Below are 18,182 nucleotides of genomic sequence, written 5' to 3' on the forward strand. Positions count from 1 at the left end.
GCCCATGGGCGCCGCCATTTGCGTACGCGCGTTTGTTTGTTTTTTTAATCAGCCGTGATAGGCTATGTAAACATTTATGTAGCCTAGCACGGTGTTTTTTTAAAAATCTAGCCTTGATAGGCTAAGTAAATCTTTATGTAGCCTATTATGTTTGTTTGTTTGTTTTTTACCTGGAAATGGTGGTGGCGGCAGCTGGTTGGAAGACCGGCCACCACAGCCGCTGCCGCCGAACCACCACCGGAGCCGCCGCTGCCAGGAAGATCCACCTAAGGTAATTCCCGTCCCGGGGGGGGTGGGGAGCCGTTCCGCCACCGATTTCGGGGGGCCGAATGCGCTGGCATTCGGCCTCCCCGAGATCCGTGGCGGAACTTTCGTACATCCCTAGCTTATTGGCAGTTTCAGGCAGGAATCTTTTCCAACCCTACCTGGAGATGTCCAATGTTCAACCTGGGACCTTTCGCATGCAAAGCATGTGCTCCATCACTGAGCTGCCGTCCTTGAAGCCCTGCATAATGCACTCCTTCAAACCCTGCACAACTTTTGGATATTTAGGAGAGGCAGACCTGGACAAAGTATCTTGCTATCATTTCTGCTGTCTCAGAACTGCTTTGATTGTGTGCTGCTCTTGCAGTTACTCCAGCAGAAACAGACTCAGCCTCCTGTTGCGGGATACTTATGTTTCAGATTGATAAATGCTTCCAAGCAACTGAGACATGGGATTATCTACAGGTGGTCTGCAAGACATTTGGAAAAAAAAATAGGACATGATAGTTACATAAAACATTGCCATTTTTTCACTTTAAGAAGAGAGTTTGGGATTAGAGTTCAGATGTGTATGTGGGGGGGGGGGTTAGAGCCTCTTCAGCATGTAAACGCCAACTTAATTTCAAGTAACCAGTTTCTGCCTCAATATTTCATTCTAGTACGCATTTCTGCAGTTACTGTGTGGTGCATCTGAGTTGTAATTAACTAAACACTTGCCTGCATAAGCACATGTCTACATCTGCAATGAATGTATCAGAAGGGAATGCAACATACAATTAATACAGTGCTTGGAATAGGGATGGTGTGGGCGCCCGATTCAGTCCAGGAATCCAGGGGAACCGCCCCTGCCTGCACCCCCAAGCTCCGCTCACCGAGCCCCTACCCCTGCTCGCACCCTGCCCACACTTGGCGAATGGTCTGCACTCACCCCAGCAGCCTCACTGAGCTTCGCGGTTGCCATTTTTGGAGAAATAAAAGGCGATTGCAAAAATGCACATATTCGCACATGTGCAAAAATGTACATTTCTGTGAATGCCGATATTTGCGTATGCGCAGAATGCGCATTTTTGCAAAAATGCACGTTTTGCTGCACACAAATATGCACATTCGCAAAAATGCACATTTTCACACGTATGAAAACTAGGGGTGAACTCACCGTTCTGCCTGGGGGTCCAGGGGGGGAGGCGATTCCATCCTTCCCCCCGGAATCCTCCCCGGCCGGCTCCGCAGCGAGTCTGCAGAGCCGCCGGCTGGGACCATCCGCAGCCGGACTTCCGTCTGCTGCCGGTCTGTGGACACAAATGGCATCCGGCATAGCAGATGCCATTTGCGTCCCTTCTCTTTTCGTGATAGGCTACGTAAATATTTACTCAGCCTATCATGAAAAGAGCAGGGACACATATGGCATCCGCTATGCCAGATGCCATTTGCGTCCGCAGACCGGCAGCAGACGCAGCTGCGGACTCAGTGGACGGACCCGGACCCGGCTGGCAGGAGTTAGGGTCCATCCGCGTTGAACTTCACGAGGTGGCGGAGGTAAGGGGTCCATTCCACGACGGACTCTGGGGGGCCGGATTCTAAAGAATCCAGCCTCACTGGAGTCCATGGCAGAATTCTCCGCCATCCCTAATGAAAACATGTGCATTTTTGCAATCGCCATTTTATTTTTTTAAAAAAATGCGACTGGGCATGGAGCTTGATGAGGCCACTGGGGTGAGTGCGAGCTGCTCATCAAGCATAGGAGGGGTTCAAGTGCGGTCTGGGGACAAGTGAGCGGGGATGGGCTGGGTGGCCGTCCGGGGAACAGGACGGGGGTGAGTTCGGACATCCCTAGTTTGGAAGCTCCTTAATTTGTTTCACTTTGAACAGGGCTGGATAAACTGGGTCACTGAGGGAGGACAGGAGATTAAGGTGCCACCAAACACCAAACTGGGAGCCACTGAAAACAGTACAATACTGGTGGAATTTAGTCATAATGCTCAGTTCCAGTTAGTACCTTAGCTGCCATATTTTGTACTAACTGAAGTTTTCAGACTATTTTCAAGGGCAGCTCCAAATACAACACATTGCAGTAAGCCAACCAGGAGTTACCAGGGTATGGATCACTGAAACCAAGCTGTCACTATCCAGGTAGGGTTGTAGCTGGCATACCAACCTAGGCTGCTAAAAGGTGCTTCGAGGTCCAGAAGATACTTATGCCTCTAGTGACAAAGTTGAATCTACAAGCTCCCCCGGGCTGTAGACATGATCCTTTAGGTAGACTGCAACCCCTTCCAGATCAGGTTCAACATTACGCACTTGGATAGTTGAACCACCAGCCAACAGTACCTCTATCTTGCCTGGATTGAGTTTCAGTTTATTGGCCTTCATCCAGTCCATTACCGCAGCCAGGCATTGATTAAGCACTTCCACTGCCTCACTTGGATCTGATGAGAAAAAGAGATAGAGCTATGTGTCCTCAGCATACTGATGACACTGCACTCTAAATCTCCAAATGGTCTCACTCGGCAGTTTCATATAGATGTTAAATAGCATGGGGAACAAGATGGAACCTTGTGGGACCCCAAAACATAAGAGCCTTGGAGTCGAACAGAAGACCCCCAACACCACCTTCTGGAAATGGCCATCCAAGTATGAGCTGAACCACTTCAAAGCCGTACCACCGACACCCAACTTAGCCTCTCCAGAAGAATACTGTGGTCGACAGTATTGAAAGTTGCTGAGAGGTCTAAGAGTATCAACAGGGCCACACTCCCCCTGTCTCTCTCCCAGCAAAGGTAATCTCACAGGGCTTCCAAGGCAGTTTCTGTGCCAAAGCTAGGCCTAAACCCCAATTGAAATGGATCTAAAATATCCGTTTCATCAAAGAATGACTGTATCTGATTGGCCACCACCCACTTGAGCACCTTGCCCAGGAAGAGGATGTTAGTCACTGACCTTTAAGGAGGCTGGGACCACTCCCTCTCATAGTGAATAACTTATAACCTATCAAACCCAGCCAGCCATCACCTTCCTACTGGATGTAGTAAGCCAAGGGTCGAGGAAACAGATAGTTGGGCTAACTTCACCAAGCACCTTGTCCGCATCCTCGGGTCCTAAAAACTGACAGTCTTCCAACAATATCTGACCAGGCTGGATACCTTCATGGATTGAACTGCCTGAATTGTGGAATCTAAGTCATGTTGGATACGAAATATTTGTCCTCGAAATGTTTCGCAAACATATCTCAGCATGCTTCCGAGGGTTCTATCAGATCTCCCATTGTGTGTTTGCTGACTGACACGTGCAGAATTCTGCACAGATTCACTTTTAGCATTTGACAAGTGGGATCTGCAACAAAACCCAGCCCCTTGGGTCTCTCAGGAGAGAAGAGGAAAATGACAACGTTTGAGTTTTTCTCCCAAGACCTTCCCCAGTGCTAAAACAATCAGACAGCAAGTGAGGTAAACAATTTCTGCTTGAGAGCCTGGAGAGAGCTGCTCCCAGTTTCCTTCAGACACATCCCCTTTATAGTGCAGTGAGTTGAGTTTTTTTAAACTACATGGCACAACATCTCCCTTGCAGGATACTTATTATAAGTTGTTAGGGACCTGATCAGGCAAATCCTCACTCTCACTCTCACTACCTCCAGTGTCCTTCTCCACCCCCCCATCCACCCCTGGTTCAGCTAATATCTCAACATTCCACACATCCTAGGGGCTCATAGATCCTTGTCAGGACAGGTTTGTTTTTTTGTTTCTTTGTTTTTATTTAAATTTACTTCTACATACCTAGGAGTCCCAAAGCAAGTAGAAACCACCATCTTATTGTTGAGGGACTCTGTTTCGTTCCAAACTAATAGGCACGCAACCACCTGAGTTCATAATTAGAGAGAATGATAGTGACAGACTTTGACCTGGTTCACACATAAAAGCAGCAGATCTTGGATTAATTAACCCATGATTTGCCACAGTGTGTGCCAAGCACATTCCGCAGCCATTTTGAATAAACAACCCCCGATCAGGACAATCGGGGTTGCTATGTGATGTCCGAACCCAGACACTATAGGTTAATTGTAGGTTAAACAACCCACAGTTAAGCTACAATTAGTAGCTAGGTTAACTGTGGGTTGTTTAACCCATGATTAACCTATAGTGTCTGGGTTTGAACATCACATTGCAACCCGAGCAGCATAATCGGGAGTGGAATATTCAAAATGACCACAGAACACAAGATTTAATTAATCCACGATTTGCTGCCATTATGTGCAAACAGCCCCAGTCAGAGCTCAGGAATCAAAGTCAGCATCTGAAATGGATGGGAATTCATGGTTACCCACAGTTGTACTAGTATCGGTGCTTACAGACTAAATTTTTCACAAGGTTCTATCTATCTATCTATCTATCTATCTATCTATCTATCTATCATTGACTGATTGATTGATTGACTTTCTTAATTGCCCATCTGGCTGGTCACCCAGCCACTCTGGGCAATGTACAGCAATACAACAGTTTTAAAACAGTAAAATTCTACATTGAAACATCATATTTCTAAAAATACCCTAACCCACCCCAACAAATTCTACTCATTTGTTTAGAAAATCAATGCTGGAATTTCTCAACAAGCTAATAAAGATTCTGAAAACACAAATGCCCCTTGGAGGCTTTGTGATGTTTGCTGCTAAGAGTAGCAAGTGTTTCACTGTAAAACAGCAATGAGAGTTGCTTAAAGCTTGGGAGAGGAGTCGAAAACACATCACCGAGAGGAAGTATGGTTTGAAAGCTGCATGCACAATGTACGTTATGGCTAGATTGGCTAGAGTCATATTACTTCCAAGTAATGTACAAGCAATTCATCTATTCATTGGGGAAGCAAAAGTTAACTTTGAATTTAGAAATATAAGTGATGAATGGGACCTGCAACAAAACATTGCAGTGTGTCATCACATCCTAAAAGGCATGCTCTTCTTCAAGGCATGTCCTCCTCTATTCCATTCCCCATCCCCAGATTCCCTTTTTCTTTTTCAGCAGACATTCAACATCTCATAGTTACCAAGTACACTCAGTTCCAGTTGGGATGCTTTGCCGCCCTTTTTTAAAAGGTGTGTGTCTGTGTGTGTGTGTACACGTGTGTGTGGGGGGGGGTTGTACTTCTGCAGTGCAAATCTTGGGGCTCTTCTGGATACCTCCCTCTTGTTTCTCAATTGTCTGGTTTTGGCTCCAATCTTGTTGGCATGAACCACCTGAGTTTGCAAGTGGAGGGAGTAATAATATGTGAAAACATGGAGAGTCACAACAAACTTAACTAATGATAAATCTCTAATTCTCTCCACTACTGCAGAAAACAGGCTATACATACACTACCAAAATGACACTAGAAAACAAGAGCTGACAAAAAAATCATGCATCTGTGCTTTCTATTCTCTGCTCTCCTTCCTAGTAAATATTTATACATTAAGATCCTTTAAATTCAGATTGTTTTTTTATGCTACATATTTGTTCCACCTGCCATAAAACAATAAATGGATTGGAAAAACACGTCTAGCTGCACTGGCAATTTTGTAGGTGGCTTTGTAAACTATACTGAAACGTTATTTTGGCATCTCATTAAAGATATAGTCTGTGCATCCAACTACTTACTAGTGTAACAATAAGGAGGAACAAAGAGGAAGACTAGGGCTATTCCCTGAAATGACAGAACACCCCAATTGCACAATGGGCCACCACGCCCCTTGCTTGGAATCTAACATGATGTATAGGTCCAATTCACTAGTTAAGAGCAACTGAATTACTAAATTATGATAAAACATGAACAGTGTTATATAATAGGAAAGGGGTGGCCAGATTTTGCATTCTTAGGACCCACTCAATTCTCCAGATGGTGGTCTGGGTGCCAGACGTATTTTCTGGCATACAAGGACCCATAATAAAGTTAAGCTTGATAAAACACATAGCCTTGGGCATGGCACCGGGGGCGGGGGGGGGGGTTGTATGCCATTCAGAGAACTTACTGCTAATGGGTGCCTTAATTAAATTTAGTATGGCAGTGAGGACCTCCAAATATTGCCCTTGAGGCTGGATTAGGGTTGCAGGCTGCCACTTGGCTTTCCTTGTGATCAAGCATGTGTGCTTGTTATTTTTTTCTTCTTTCATCCACAACCCCCTTCCCCCCGCTCCTCATCCCAGTGAACTCATTTTCTGAGCACTGATGGTTACTGAAGCCAAAACATAAGACACCTGGCTGGCCACTGTGGAAAAAAGAATGCTGGACTGCAGAGGCCTTCAGTCTGATCCAGCAGAGCTCTTCTTATGTTCTTAAAATCCACACACAAGTAGAGGTTATCAGCAGACTTGGGGGAACCTCAAGTTTTACAGAAGTACAGATAATCTTTATGGGGGGAAAATCTAAGGGAAAATCCCCAAACAGCTCAATGAGGACTGACCATACCTCCAGTTGGCCATGGAACTGCGAGTAAAATAAACAACAACAACACACACTCATGAAGGTGAGGGAGAAATGGAATGGAGTATCTTAGAAAAGGGTATGGCTGGCTGGCTCCCTGAACATGATCACTCCATACTAAAAGATTTTGTTGCCGGCCCCTACTTTTTAATAGTATAATAGAATGAGTACAGATTTATTTATTTATTTTTATCCCAGGGAGTATGAAATAGTCCCAACAAGGAAGTAGATTTGCAGCAAATGCTTTTAAAACTTACATACCCAGGTTCTAAGGCATGTCACGTGCACCAAGACCACCGTTGCCTAGCTGAGCTTTATAAGCATTCAATATAAACAAGTTATGGAAATCATACCAACAATGCTTCTCTCTCAAATTACTGTAACACAATAAGCAAAAGCTAACTCTTAGGCACAGTGTTTGAATTAAGAAATGCATTGTGACAGATTTGTCCTTGTCTTGGGATATCATTCTCTAGGATTTGGGTGTTTAGTGATCACACCAACCTATGCATATTCCAGGTACAAAGTTGTCACCTAGGAACTGTAAGGTTACAATATGTCCTGGTATTAACACACAGGGGGCATTCAGACAATCAACAAGAGAAGCAACACAGCATTAGTCATTTCCCCCGCCCCCATGCATGCCGGTCACATGACCAGGATTACTCTAATTCCCCAAACCGCATCACGGGTTGCCGGGTCATCCAAACCCAGCATGCTGTGCGAGTGTAGTAACTTTTCACTCACCCTACAACCTCTACTGCAAGCCATGGGTTGTAGGGTGGGTGAAAAGTCACTACACCTGTGCTGTGTGCCTGGTTTGAACAGCACAGCAACCTGCAATATGTTGCAGGTAATTAGGGTAATCCCAGTCACGTGACCAGCATGCACGGGGGTGGGGGAAATAACTGATGCTGTGTTGTTTCCCCTGCTGATTGTCCGAACTCAGTCACAGAGTCTTTAGAGATAGAGGACTCTGAGATCAGGCATGTTTCTTCATCTTTTCCTTCAAAATCTCTCAAGCAGTGTCTATATTTTATGATATAAGAGCATTAAACATACAAGAATATGAAGTAATTGCAAATAAAACACAATTTAAAACATTCTAAGTTTATCTAGGAGCATTGCCTTTCAGTATTAAAGTATCTTACCCAGTAACATTTCTGAGCTTCTAGCAAAACAGAGCAGAGAAGTCAATGAGGACTGGTGCCATTATCCTTCTGAGGATAGATGTAGTGTCCTGTGAGAACTGATGTTAGGTTCCATGAGGATATGTGGAAAGTCCTCTATTTCCTGTATTTTCTCTCATATTTAAATTATTTCTTATCAACCGCAGATGTATGTTTCTCACAAACAGGCTTTTTTCAAACAATTAGTTATTTTTTCCCAAGTTCTCAGCTATGCTTTTGGGAAGTAATATATTTATTTCATTATTTGTCAGCTTCACTGAGTCACATTTCCCTAAGGGCTTCTTCACACAGAGCTTTTATCCTGTTATTGAGATTGCTCACTCATGGAAGTTTGTGGGCCCTTTAGATGACACTGTTAACCCCCAGGGCATCTCCTGCACTAAACAACCTTTATTCCATTTTTAAATAGATCAGAGATAATGAGCTATCAAATTATCCTGCTTGTGTTCCGCTTGAGTTTCATCTGTGAAAAAAGAAAAGTTGTAAGAAGAGGAGCAAGATCAATGAAACATATGGAAGACTCAGATAAGGGGAAGAAGGAGGGGGAAAGGGGAGAGGGGAAAGGAAGTATGTGTAAATGTAGTCCATTGTGATCCTGAATTTAAAAGGGAAGCAGAAAACCCCGTTTTAAATGTGGAATTTTAGGCTGGTGCGGAGATGCTCTAAGTCTCTCAAACACAATGATACCTGCTTCTCTTTTGTAGTTCCTGTTTTCTATTTTAAGTCTTAAGTGTTTCTGAGTTCTGTTTATTTCTCACAATATTTCATATCATTTGTTCACATCATAATCTGCACATGTCCACTGTCAAGCAGTTATTCTTCCTTTTCCCAACCTCCTTATCTGAATCACATTTTGTTCCTTTCCCAAGTACAGCTTGGGAAATTTCATTTTTCCCATAGCAGGGTCCTAGAAGGTGAAAGGTTCAGTCAAAAGACACAGCATGACAGCACTAATGTGTCTATTAGAATCCTCCTGTTAGGATCAAACTGATGAAACTTCAAGCAGGAATATACCTTTTAATATATCATTTGCTTCTTTATGAAAATCATAAACTTATGAGAGAAGTACACTTATGAGAATTATGTGGAAGACCAATAACTCTATTTTGGATAAATATTTGTGAAGTGGCCTATTATGCAGGTTGGTACAGGAGTCTTGCACAATGTAACAGCTTCTGGGGCAAATTTTGTCACAGCAGGTAGGTTGTTTCAAACGATGCTGCCACCAGCTCTGAACTGCCTTCCTCAGGGGAGAGCTTTGACTAAGATGTGCTTGTTTGTTAAAAAGAAATATATCTAGATAGATATCTACACAGACAGACAGACAGACAGACACCATGCCTTCCTTCCAAATACTTGTAGTTATATACCTTGTTCCAAATCTTCAGTTTGAGATAAGTCAGTCTATGACGCTAAAAATCAATTTGTGCTTCAGCCCTCAAAACAAGCACACCCACAAAAACTAACTAGCCAGGCGATCTGGAATTTAAAATGTCATAGTGCAGGCACAGCTTTCCCCCCTTCTTCTTATAGTGGGTGGAAAAGGGGGGAGGCAACAGATGACAACTTCATCCCATCTGTCCAAAGGCTGATAGATCTGAAATAACAGCAATGGAAATCCCAAAATTCACCAGCTCCCAGAGCCCATCAAGAACAAACAACCATTTCTTCTTACCGTCAAAGCTCCCAGCAAACAGGTAAATCCACGTTATAGCGGGAACAAAAAGCAAAGTCAGAGAGGCAGCCAGGAATTTCCGTCGCCCTCTGCAGATTCCCAGCATTCTCTCAGAAGTGGAGACACCCAACCTGGTCCTGGTCCTATGTCGGAAGCATGGAGTCCACAGTCTCCCACATATTATTCTCTAAAAGAAAGAGAAGGAAACATGATCTACACGGCTTAGTATCCTGCCATCCCTGTCAACAAAGTCAGACTCTTCCACAGCCCCTGCAAAACTAAGGTAAAAATAGGCCATATACGCCGCAAAAACAAAAAAACAGTCTGAATTTCAGCATTCTGTAAAATGTCAAAAACAATAAATGCATGCCTTAGAAGCATCATGAAAGAGCATAAATCAATAGAGGATCGTATCATTTCAGCTACACATGCGACATGCATTTTATAAAAAAGCAACAATTTTATGCTGCCCTTTGAAAACAAAATAAAAACTCCGTTCTCCTTGATGTCTCCACACAGGCGACATTCCTGGGTAGATAAAACAGGGCCACCTGTCCTGCTTCCAAAGAGCAGCAGGCATATTGGCTGAAAATGGAAGAGCCAGAAACTGTTAACTAACAGTAACGGAGAGCAAGAGTGTTTTCTAAGGGCCACTTCATACATTATGTTTGTTTGGTATACACCTTACGTTTTTCACTGCATAATTAAAATGAGTGAATGTGGCAATTAGTTTACAGGCACATGCATTATGCAGGTACAATGTGACTGCAATGTCTCGTTGAGTGTCCCCTTAGTGATGAACTCAGGCTTGTTGCTGTGTAGTGTGTGAAATTGCCTTCACACTATTGCATTTGACCATTCTGATTTGCTTGTTAGCATTGCTATGGCACCTCCTATGATATAGCATCAGTAGCTTATATCTGAACAAACCTAGGCATGGGAGAACTGGGCCAAAGGCCTATGCTCTCAATTTCCCTTTTGCTTAATTCCTAATTATGGCTGATTCCCACATCTGGGAATTAATCGAGAGGTAAAATTAACGTCCCCTTCATGGATCACTGCCTTGTTGTGGCGAAGGGGCTTGCGTAACTCAGTGAAGCCATAAGCTATGCCGTACAGGGCCACCCAAGACGGACAGGTCATGGCAGAGAGTTCTGACAAAATGTGGTCCACTGGAGAAGGAAATGGCAACCCACTCCAGTATTCTTGCCAAGAAAACCCCATGGAACGTATCACAAGGCTAAAAGAGATGACGCCGGAAGATGAGCCCCTCAGGTCGGAAGGTGTCCAATATACTACTGAGGAAGAGCAGAGGGTATTTCCAAGTAGTGCCAGAAAGAGTGAAGCGGCTGGGCCAAAGCCGAAAGGACACTCAGCTGTGGATGTGTCTGGTGGTGAAAAGAAAATCCGATGCTGTAAAACACAATAATATTTACGAACCTGGAATGTCAGATCAATGAATCAAGGTAAGCTGGAGGTGGTCAAATATGAAATGGCAAGCAAGACTGAACATCGACATCTTGGGAATCAGTGAACTAAAATGGACAGGCATGGGCGAATTTAATTCAGGTGACCATCATATCTACTACTGTGGGCAAGAATCCCTTAGAAGAAATGGAGTAGCACTCATAGTCAACAAAAGGGTGGGAAAAGCAGTACTGGGGTACAATCTTAAAAACGATAGAATGATCTCAGTATGAATCCAAGGCAAACCATTCAACATCACAGTAATTCAAGTCTATGCCCCAACCACTGATGCCGAAGAAGCTGAGGTTGATCGGTTCTATGAAGACCTACAACACCTTCTAGAACTAACACCCAAAAAAGATGTCCTCTTCATCATAGGGGATTGGAATGCTAAAGTAGGAAGTCAAGAAATCACTGGGATAACAGGCAGGCATGGCCTTGGTGTACAAAATGAAGCAGGACAAAAGCTAATAGAGTTTTGCCAAGAGAACACACTGATCAGAGCGAACACTCTTCTCCAACAGCGCAAGAGACAACTCTACACATGGACATCACCAGATGGTCAATATCGAAATCAGATTGATTATGTCCTTTGCAGCCAAAGATGGAGAAGCTCTATACAGTCAGTAAAAACAAGACCTGGAGCTGACTGTGGCTCAGATCATGAGCTGCTTCTTGCAAAATTTCGGCTTAAATTGAAGAACGTAGGGAAAACCACTAAACCATTCAGGTATGACCTAAATCATATCCCTTATGAATATACAGTGGAGGTGAGGAATAGATTTCAGGGACTAGACCTGATAGACAGAGTGCCTGAGGAACTATGGACAGAGGTCCGTAACATTGTTCAGGAGGCAGCAACTCAATCCATCCCAAAGAAAAAGAAGTGCAAGAAAGCCAAGTGGCTGTCTGATGAAGCTTTACAAGTAGCTGAGGAAAGAAGGGAAGCGAAAAGCAAGGGAGAGAGGGGAAGATATATCCAACTGAATGCAGAGTTCCAGAGAATAGCAAGGAGAGACAAGAAAGCCTTCTTAAATGAACAATGCAAAGAAATCGAGGAAAACAACAGAATGGGAAAGACTAGAGATCTCTTCAAAAAAATTGGAGATCTCAAGGGAACGTTTTGTGCAAAGACAGGCATGATAAAAGACTAAGAAGGCAGGGACCTAACAGAAGCGGATGAGATTAAGAAGAGGTGGAAAGAACACACAGAAGAACTATACAGGAAAGATCTGAATGTCCCTGTTAGCCATGATAGTGCCGTCACTGAACTTGAGCCGGACATCCTCGAGAGTGAAGTCAAGTGGGCCTTAGGAAGCATTAGTAACAACAAAGCTAGCGGAGATGACAGTATTCCAGCTGAGCTATTTAAAATCCTAAAAGATGATGCTGTTAAAGTGCTGCATTCAATATGCCAACAAATTTGGAACACTCAACAGTGGCCGCAAGACTGGGAAAGGTCAGTTTATATTCCAGTTCCAAAGAAGGGCAACGCCAAAGAGTGTTCAAACTACCGCACAATTGCGCTCATTTCACATGCCAGCAAGGTGATGCTCCAAATCCTACAAGCTAGGCTTCAGCAGTATGCGAACCAAGAACTACCGGAAGTACAAGCTGGGATTCGAAGAGGCAGAGGAACTAGAGATCAAATCGCCAACATTCGCTGCATCATGGAGAAAGCAAGAGAATTCCAAAAAATGTCTATGCTTCATTGACTACACTAAAGCCTTTGATTGTGTGGATCACAACAAACTGTGGCAAATTCTTAAAGTGATGGGAGTACCAGACCACCTTACCTGTCTCCTGAGAAACCTGTACGAGGGTCAAGAAGCAACAGTAAGAACCAGACATGGGAACAACTGAGTGGTTCAAAATTGGGAAAGGAGTACGACAAGGCAGCATATTGTCGCCCTGCTTATTTAACTTATATGCAGAGTACATCATGGGAAATGCCGGGTTGGATGAATCAGAGGTCGGAATTAAGATTGCTGGGAGAATTATCAACAACCTCCGATATGCAGACGATAGCACCCTAATGGCAGAAAGCGAAGAGGATCTCAAGAGCCTCTTGTTGAGGGTGAAAGAGGAGAGTGCAAAAGCTGGTTTGAAACTCAACATTAAAAAAACGAAGATCATGGCATCTGGCCCTATCACTTCCTGGCATATTGAAGGGGAAGAAATGGAAGCAGTGACAGATTTTACTTTCTTGGGCTCCAAGATCACCGCAGACGGTGACTGTAGCCATGAAATTAAAAGACGCTTGCTCCTTGGGAGGAAAGCTATGGCAAACCTAGACAGCATAGTAAGAAGCAGAGACATCACCTTGCCGACAAAGGTCCGTCTAATCAAAGCTATGGTTTTCCCAGTAGTAATGTATGGCTGTAAGGGCTGGAATATAAGGAAGGCTGAGCGCTGAAGAATTGATGCTTTCGAACTGTGGTGCTGGAGAAGACTCTTACGAGTCCCCTGGACTGCAAGGAGGTCAAATCAGTCCATCCTAAAGGAAATCAACCCTGACTGCTCATTGGAAGGACAGATACTGAAGCTGAAGCTCCAATATTTTGGCCACCTAATGCAAAGAGAAAACTCTCTGGAAAAGACCCTGATGCTGGGAAAGATTGAAGCCAAAGGAGAAGGGGACGGCAGAGGATGAGATGGCTAGATAGTATCACCGATGCAATGAATATGAACTTGAGCACACTCCGGGAGAGAACGCAGGACAGGAAGGCCTGACGTGCTATGGTCCATGGGGTCACGAAGAGTCGGACACGACTGAACGACTGAACAACAACAACAACAAAAAATAACGTAAAAGATCTAAAAGAACCTCTGGTCTTGTCAAATTCACTTCTAAGGGAAGCTTTTCAAAATAAGAAAAACATTGAATACACTGGAAAAAGGAAACGCAACGAATTCAAAGAAAAGAAAACATTCTTGAAATCTAGGGCATCACTGTGGGAAAACTGTACATTCACTGGGGCTTGGGGGCTGGCTAGAGGAAAGTAGTAGTAATAAGTTGGCCAAGGTCAAGAATGGTGAAAAAGAAGTAGTAGTGAGGTGAACAGTCTCTTGGGACTCTGGCTGCATATGCTATAGTCTGCCTAGGACCAGAGTTTGGCCATGGAAAATAGGCAACGCCCCTATCTGATATCCCTCAAGCCACATGTCTGATATTCTGGCACTACACCAGTCTCAAGAGGGTAAGACAATTAAACAGTTCTATTCACAGGGCCAGCCCTACAATTAGGCAAAGTGAGGCAGCCTCCTCAGGGGAGTGGTGGTGAGGTGTTGGAAAACAGTGTGCCACAGGCCCTGCCCTATATCCCCTAAGCTAGTCTATGGCCCTCAGGTACACTGTAGGTTGCTGTTCTGTTGCCAGTGGTGAAGTAAGATTCAGCTGCCAGTCCAGTCAGCTTCTGTATGTGAAATGGCAGGGAGGGGGGGAATGACATCGTCTTGTCCTTTGCCTCAGGCAGCAAAATCTCTTGGCCTGGCCCTGTCCACTCCTCAAACTCTACAGCACACTAAGCCAACCATGGAGAGTGGTTGGCTAGTCAAAAGGAAAGAGCAGAAGTCTATTATTTGTCCAACTACTACACATTCTGATCCAGAGGTGTTATAATCAGCATGAAGATTTCAGCTATTTTCCCTTCACCCATGGTAAAAGGTGTCGTAGCAATTAATTATATATTCAGGGGCAGTTTTATTACTAGTACTTATTTGGGGAGGCTTCTTTTGATAAAATTTAAGTATTCTAAAAAATCCAGAAGACGGAACACCAAGCTAAATCAAGGATGTTATGATTCTCTGGGTAATATTATTTTAACATTAACAACAATGTCCTTTGGGCCATGTAATGAAACTGAGTATGAATATTGATTTCAACGTTCTGTCACAGAACGCTGCATGCAACGGACACACAGTTTGTTTTTTTTCAACCAATATGTATTTGTTTTAAAATGCACCTGAAAGCTGAGAAGGTATTAATGGTACTGACTGCACCTTAGAGAAGCGTGTTGAATCTTTTGACAACATCAAAATGGTACAGAGAAAGTTGCCTTCAGCAAATGCATTAATTCTTTATTTTTTGTCATATGTGGGTTAGATATTGTCAATGCATTAACAGTTCATTTTTGTCAGCCACTCAGTGGAATGCACTGAATGCAACTCTGGACTTTTAAAATAGCAAATGTGTGGGTTGGAGATAAAAGAACCCTATCTTCATAGTCTTTGTTAAGCATGACACGTTTTATCATACTGTAGTATAGCTGCAATTTTGTCTTATGCTGGTATTTAGCTGTTTTTATTACTGCATTTTTATTATATTAATTTTATTGTTGTATGTGGCCTTGCCAGGGCTCCTGCCCTGAAAAGTGGCTTAGAAATATTTTTTCTTGTTGTTTATTCGTTCAGTCGCTTCCGACTCTTCGTGACTTCATGGACCAGCCCACGCCAGAGCTTCCTGTCGGCCGTCGCCACCCCCAGCTCCCCCAAGGTCAAGTCCGTCACCTCCAGAATATCATCCATCCATCTTGCCCTTGGTCGGCCCCTCTTCCTTTTGCCTTCCACTTTCCCTAGCATCAGCATCTTCTCCAGGGTATCCTGTCTTCTCATGATGTGGCCAAAGTACTTCAGTTTTGCCTTTAATATCATTCCCTCCAGTGAGCAGTCTGGCTTTATTTCCTGGAGCATGGACTGGTTTGATCTTCTTGCAGTCCAAGGCACTCTCAGAATTTTCCTCCAACACCACAGTTCAAATGCATCTATCTTCCTTCGTTCAGCCTTCCTTATGGTCCAGCTCTCACAGCCATAAGTTACTACAGGGAATACCATTGCTTTAACTATATAAGAAATATATAAGAAATATTTTAAATAAATGATAAATAAATAAATTTGGGAGATATTTTCAGTAGACCCTTAATCTCTCTTTCTCCTTCTGAACTTGATTACTGATTATGTTTTGTTTGTATGACCTTCAAAAGCAGAGAAAACAACAATAGATAGTTCATCTGCTAGTAGTGTTTCACGCTAGTGATTGCATGTCACTGTGCTTATAACAAGTCCAGCTCACTTAAATGGCAGGTATTATAAATCTATCTTATTGCTACCATTCTCTGAATACAAATATCTGAATTACAATTTAGAAAAAGAAATCACAGAAGCAAAATTATGTTCCACAGCTACTTAATGCTGACCTACTTGTTCTTGCTGAAGCTGATGTTTCTAATGAAATAAATATATTGATGGGAACAAAGCTGGCATCAAACTCTCTTGAGATTCTAATGCTGAGGGTACAGGAAAAACTTACAAATAGTCCAACATACAGGGTAAAGCATTATTGTGCACCACCGAAAAGCATTTTATTTGGGAAGGGAATTTACAGGTGCAAATCTTAGCACAGACATGAAAATGCACTGGGTAATCTTGGCAGAGTCACTTTTTCTTAGCCTTGTTCCCACATCTATAAAAAAAAAACAAGGACAGCGGTCATCTTTTCCCAAACAGAATAGCAAAAATTAGCAAGATAACTATGAGAAAGCACTCTGCAGCTTAAACATGCTACAGAAATTATCAGATTATAATGATCCCAGAAACAGAATGGTGAACTCTTACAGGGCTGTAAACAGTAATACAGTACATTTCGCCAGAGTGGGGACAACTGTGTCCCCACTCTGGCAACCTGTGTGTCTGGTCAGCTTGCTGTCTAGGTGCTGTTGATGGGCACTTTTAAGGCCCTGCTCTCCACTGTTATGGTGAGGGGGAGGGGTCGTATTAGAAAAGCACATGCAATATTTGGGAAGATTGGCATATTACTTAACTCAACATTCCACAAAATATTGTGTAATTAAAATTAATTTTCTTTATTTGTGCAGTTGTGCATTAAAATGCTATAGAAATGCAATCCTAGGGTGCAATGCTATGCAAGTTTAGACATGAAAAAGTCCTACAATCCCCAGCATTCCCCAGCCAGCCATGCTGGCTAGAGGGATGCTAGGAGTTGTATGACTTTTTTCTGCCTAAACATGCATAGGATTGTGCCCTTCTTTACTATAATTGCAGCAGAAAATGTATTCCTGAGCAACATAGTGTATCCCATTAGTTTCATTACACTTCTATCCACTACATACTAAGAACAAACTATGTACTTAACTTCTTATCTGATTTGCTTTTCAAGTATATCACAAAGCCTATCAATTTTCTCACGATTTCACTGGTTGGAGTGGTGTGAGATTACATTTCACTCTTCTTATACTTACTAATGTTATTTAAAGAAGGATGAAAACAGTCTTGGAGGTATCTAGTGATCTGAGAGTCAACTTATAAAAAGAAGGCAACACTCTCTTATTGCAAAATCAACATAGGTTCCTTAGGTATGCTCAAGAAGGCAAGAATATGGGTACACAGCTTTTGAAACAACTGTTCAAGTAGCCCTTATGGAAACCTGAAACTTGGGATCAGTTGTATTTTACCTCCTTTTCAGAAATTCCAGGAGTCACTTTGTTCAAATGCTGGGAGATGTTCTCCCATGGCATGGATTCCACTTAAAATTTATTAACTATGCTTTTGTCTATGACCCTTTCCCCATTCTTTTCACAAAACATATATCCTTCAAAAGGTATGTGTAATCAATTCAGTTTACTTTATTTCCCCCTTTATGACACCCCCCTGCATCCCCACCCCTGCTGCCATGCGTTCTCTGTTGGAAGCATTCTCATCATATAGCCTTTGAAACTGCTTCTGGGGTTCTGGAAAACATCTCCTTGTTTGGTTCCCTTGGATGCTGAACAAGTGAACCCCTGGATGAGAAACCCAATTCACACAAAGTATGTACTCTGAATTTAGCCCAGCAATCTTTGTGTGAAACCAAGCACAGGCTCCAGGATTATTGCCTTCTTCCCCCCTGTTGCCAGACAGAGATATATGCTTTCAGGTGGAAGCTAAAGAACACTTGGGAGTAGAGGACAGAATTTCTATGATTCTCTATCATTTCAGCTGAGCCAAGAAAGCTGAACATCAGCAACCGAAGCACAAGGAGTCAAAACAAAAAGAGCTGCAAAACACACACACGCGCGCGCACGCACACACACACACGAACACTGATGAAATCCAGATTTCACACAACTGTATTCAGGCCTACTAAATTC

General features: G+C 43.1%; 1 protein-coding gene across 1 annotated transcript in view; it reads right to left on the bottom strand.

The window, feature by feature from the left end:
* Positions 1-18,182, bottom strand: part of LARGE1 (LARGE xylosyl- and glucuronyltransferase 1) — a 522,810-nt gene that overhangs the window by 362,088 nt on the left and 142,540 nt on the right. Inside the window, exon 2 of the mRNA XM_084809690.1 lies at positions 9,571-9,757. Coding sequence (XP_084665816.1) covers positions 9,571-9,676 — 106 coding nt within the window. The 5' untranslated portion in view covers positions 9,677-9,757. The remainder of the gene's footprint in view (positions 1-9,570; positions 9,758-18,182) is intronic.

The sequence above is a fragment of the Heloderma suspectum genome, chromosome 7 (assembly GCF_057233095.1).
Source record: "Heloderma suspectum isolate Gila_16-S chromosome 7, 16-S_ref, whole genome shotgun sequence".
NCBI lineage: Eukaryota > Metazoa > Chordata > Lepidosauria > Squamata > Helodermatidae > Heloderma > Heloderma suspectum.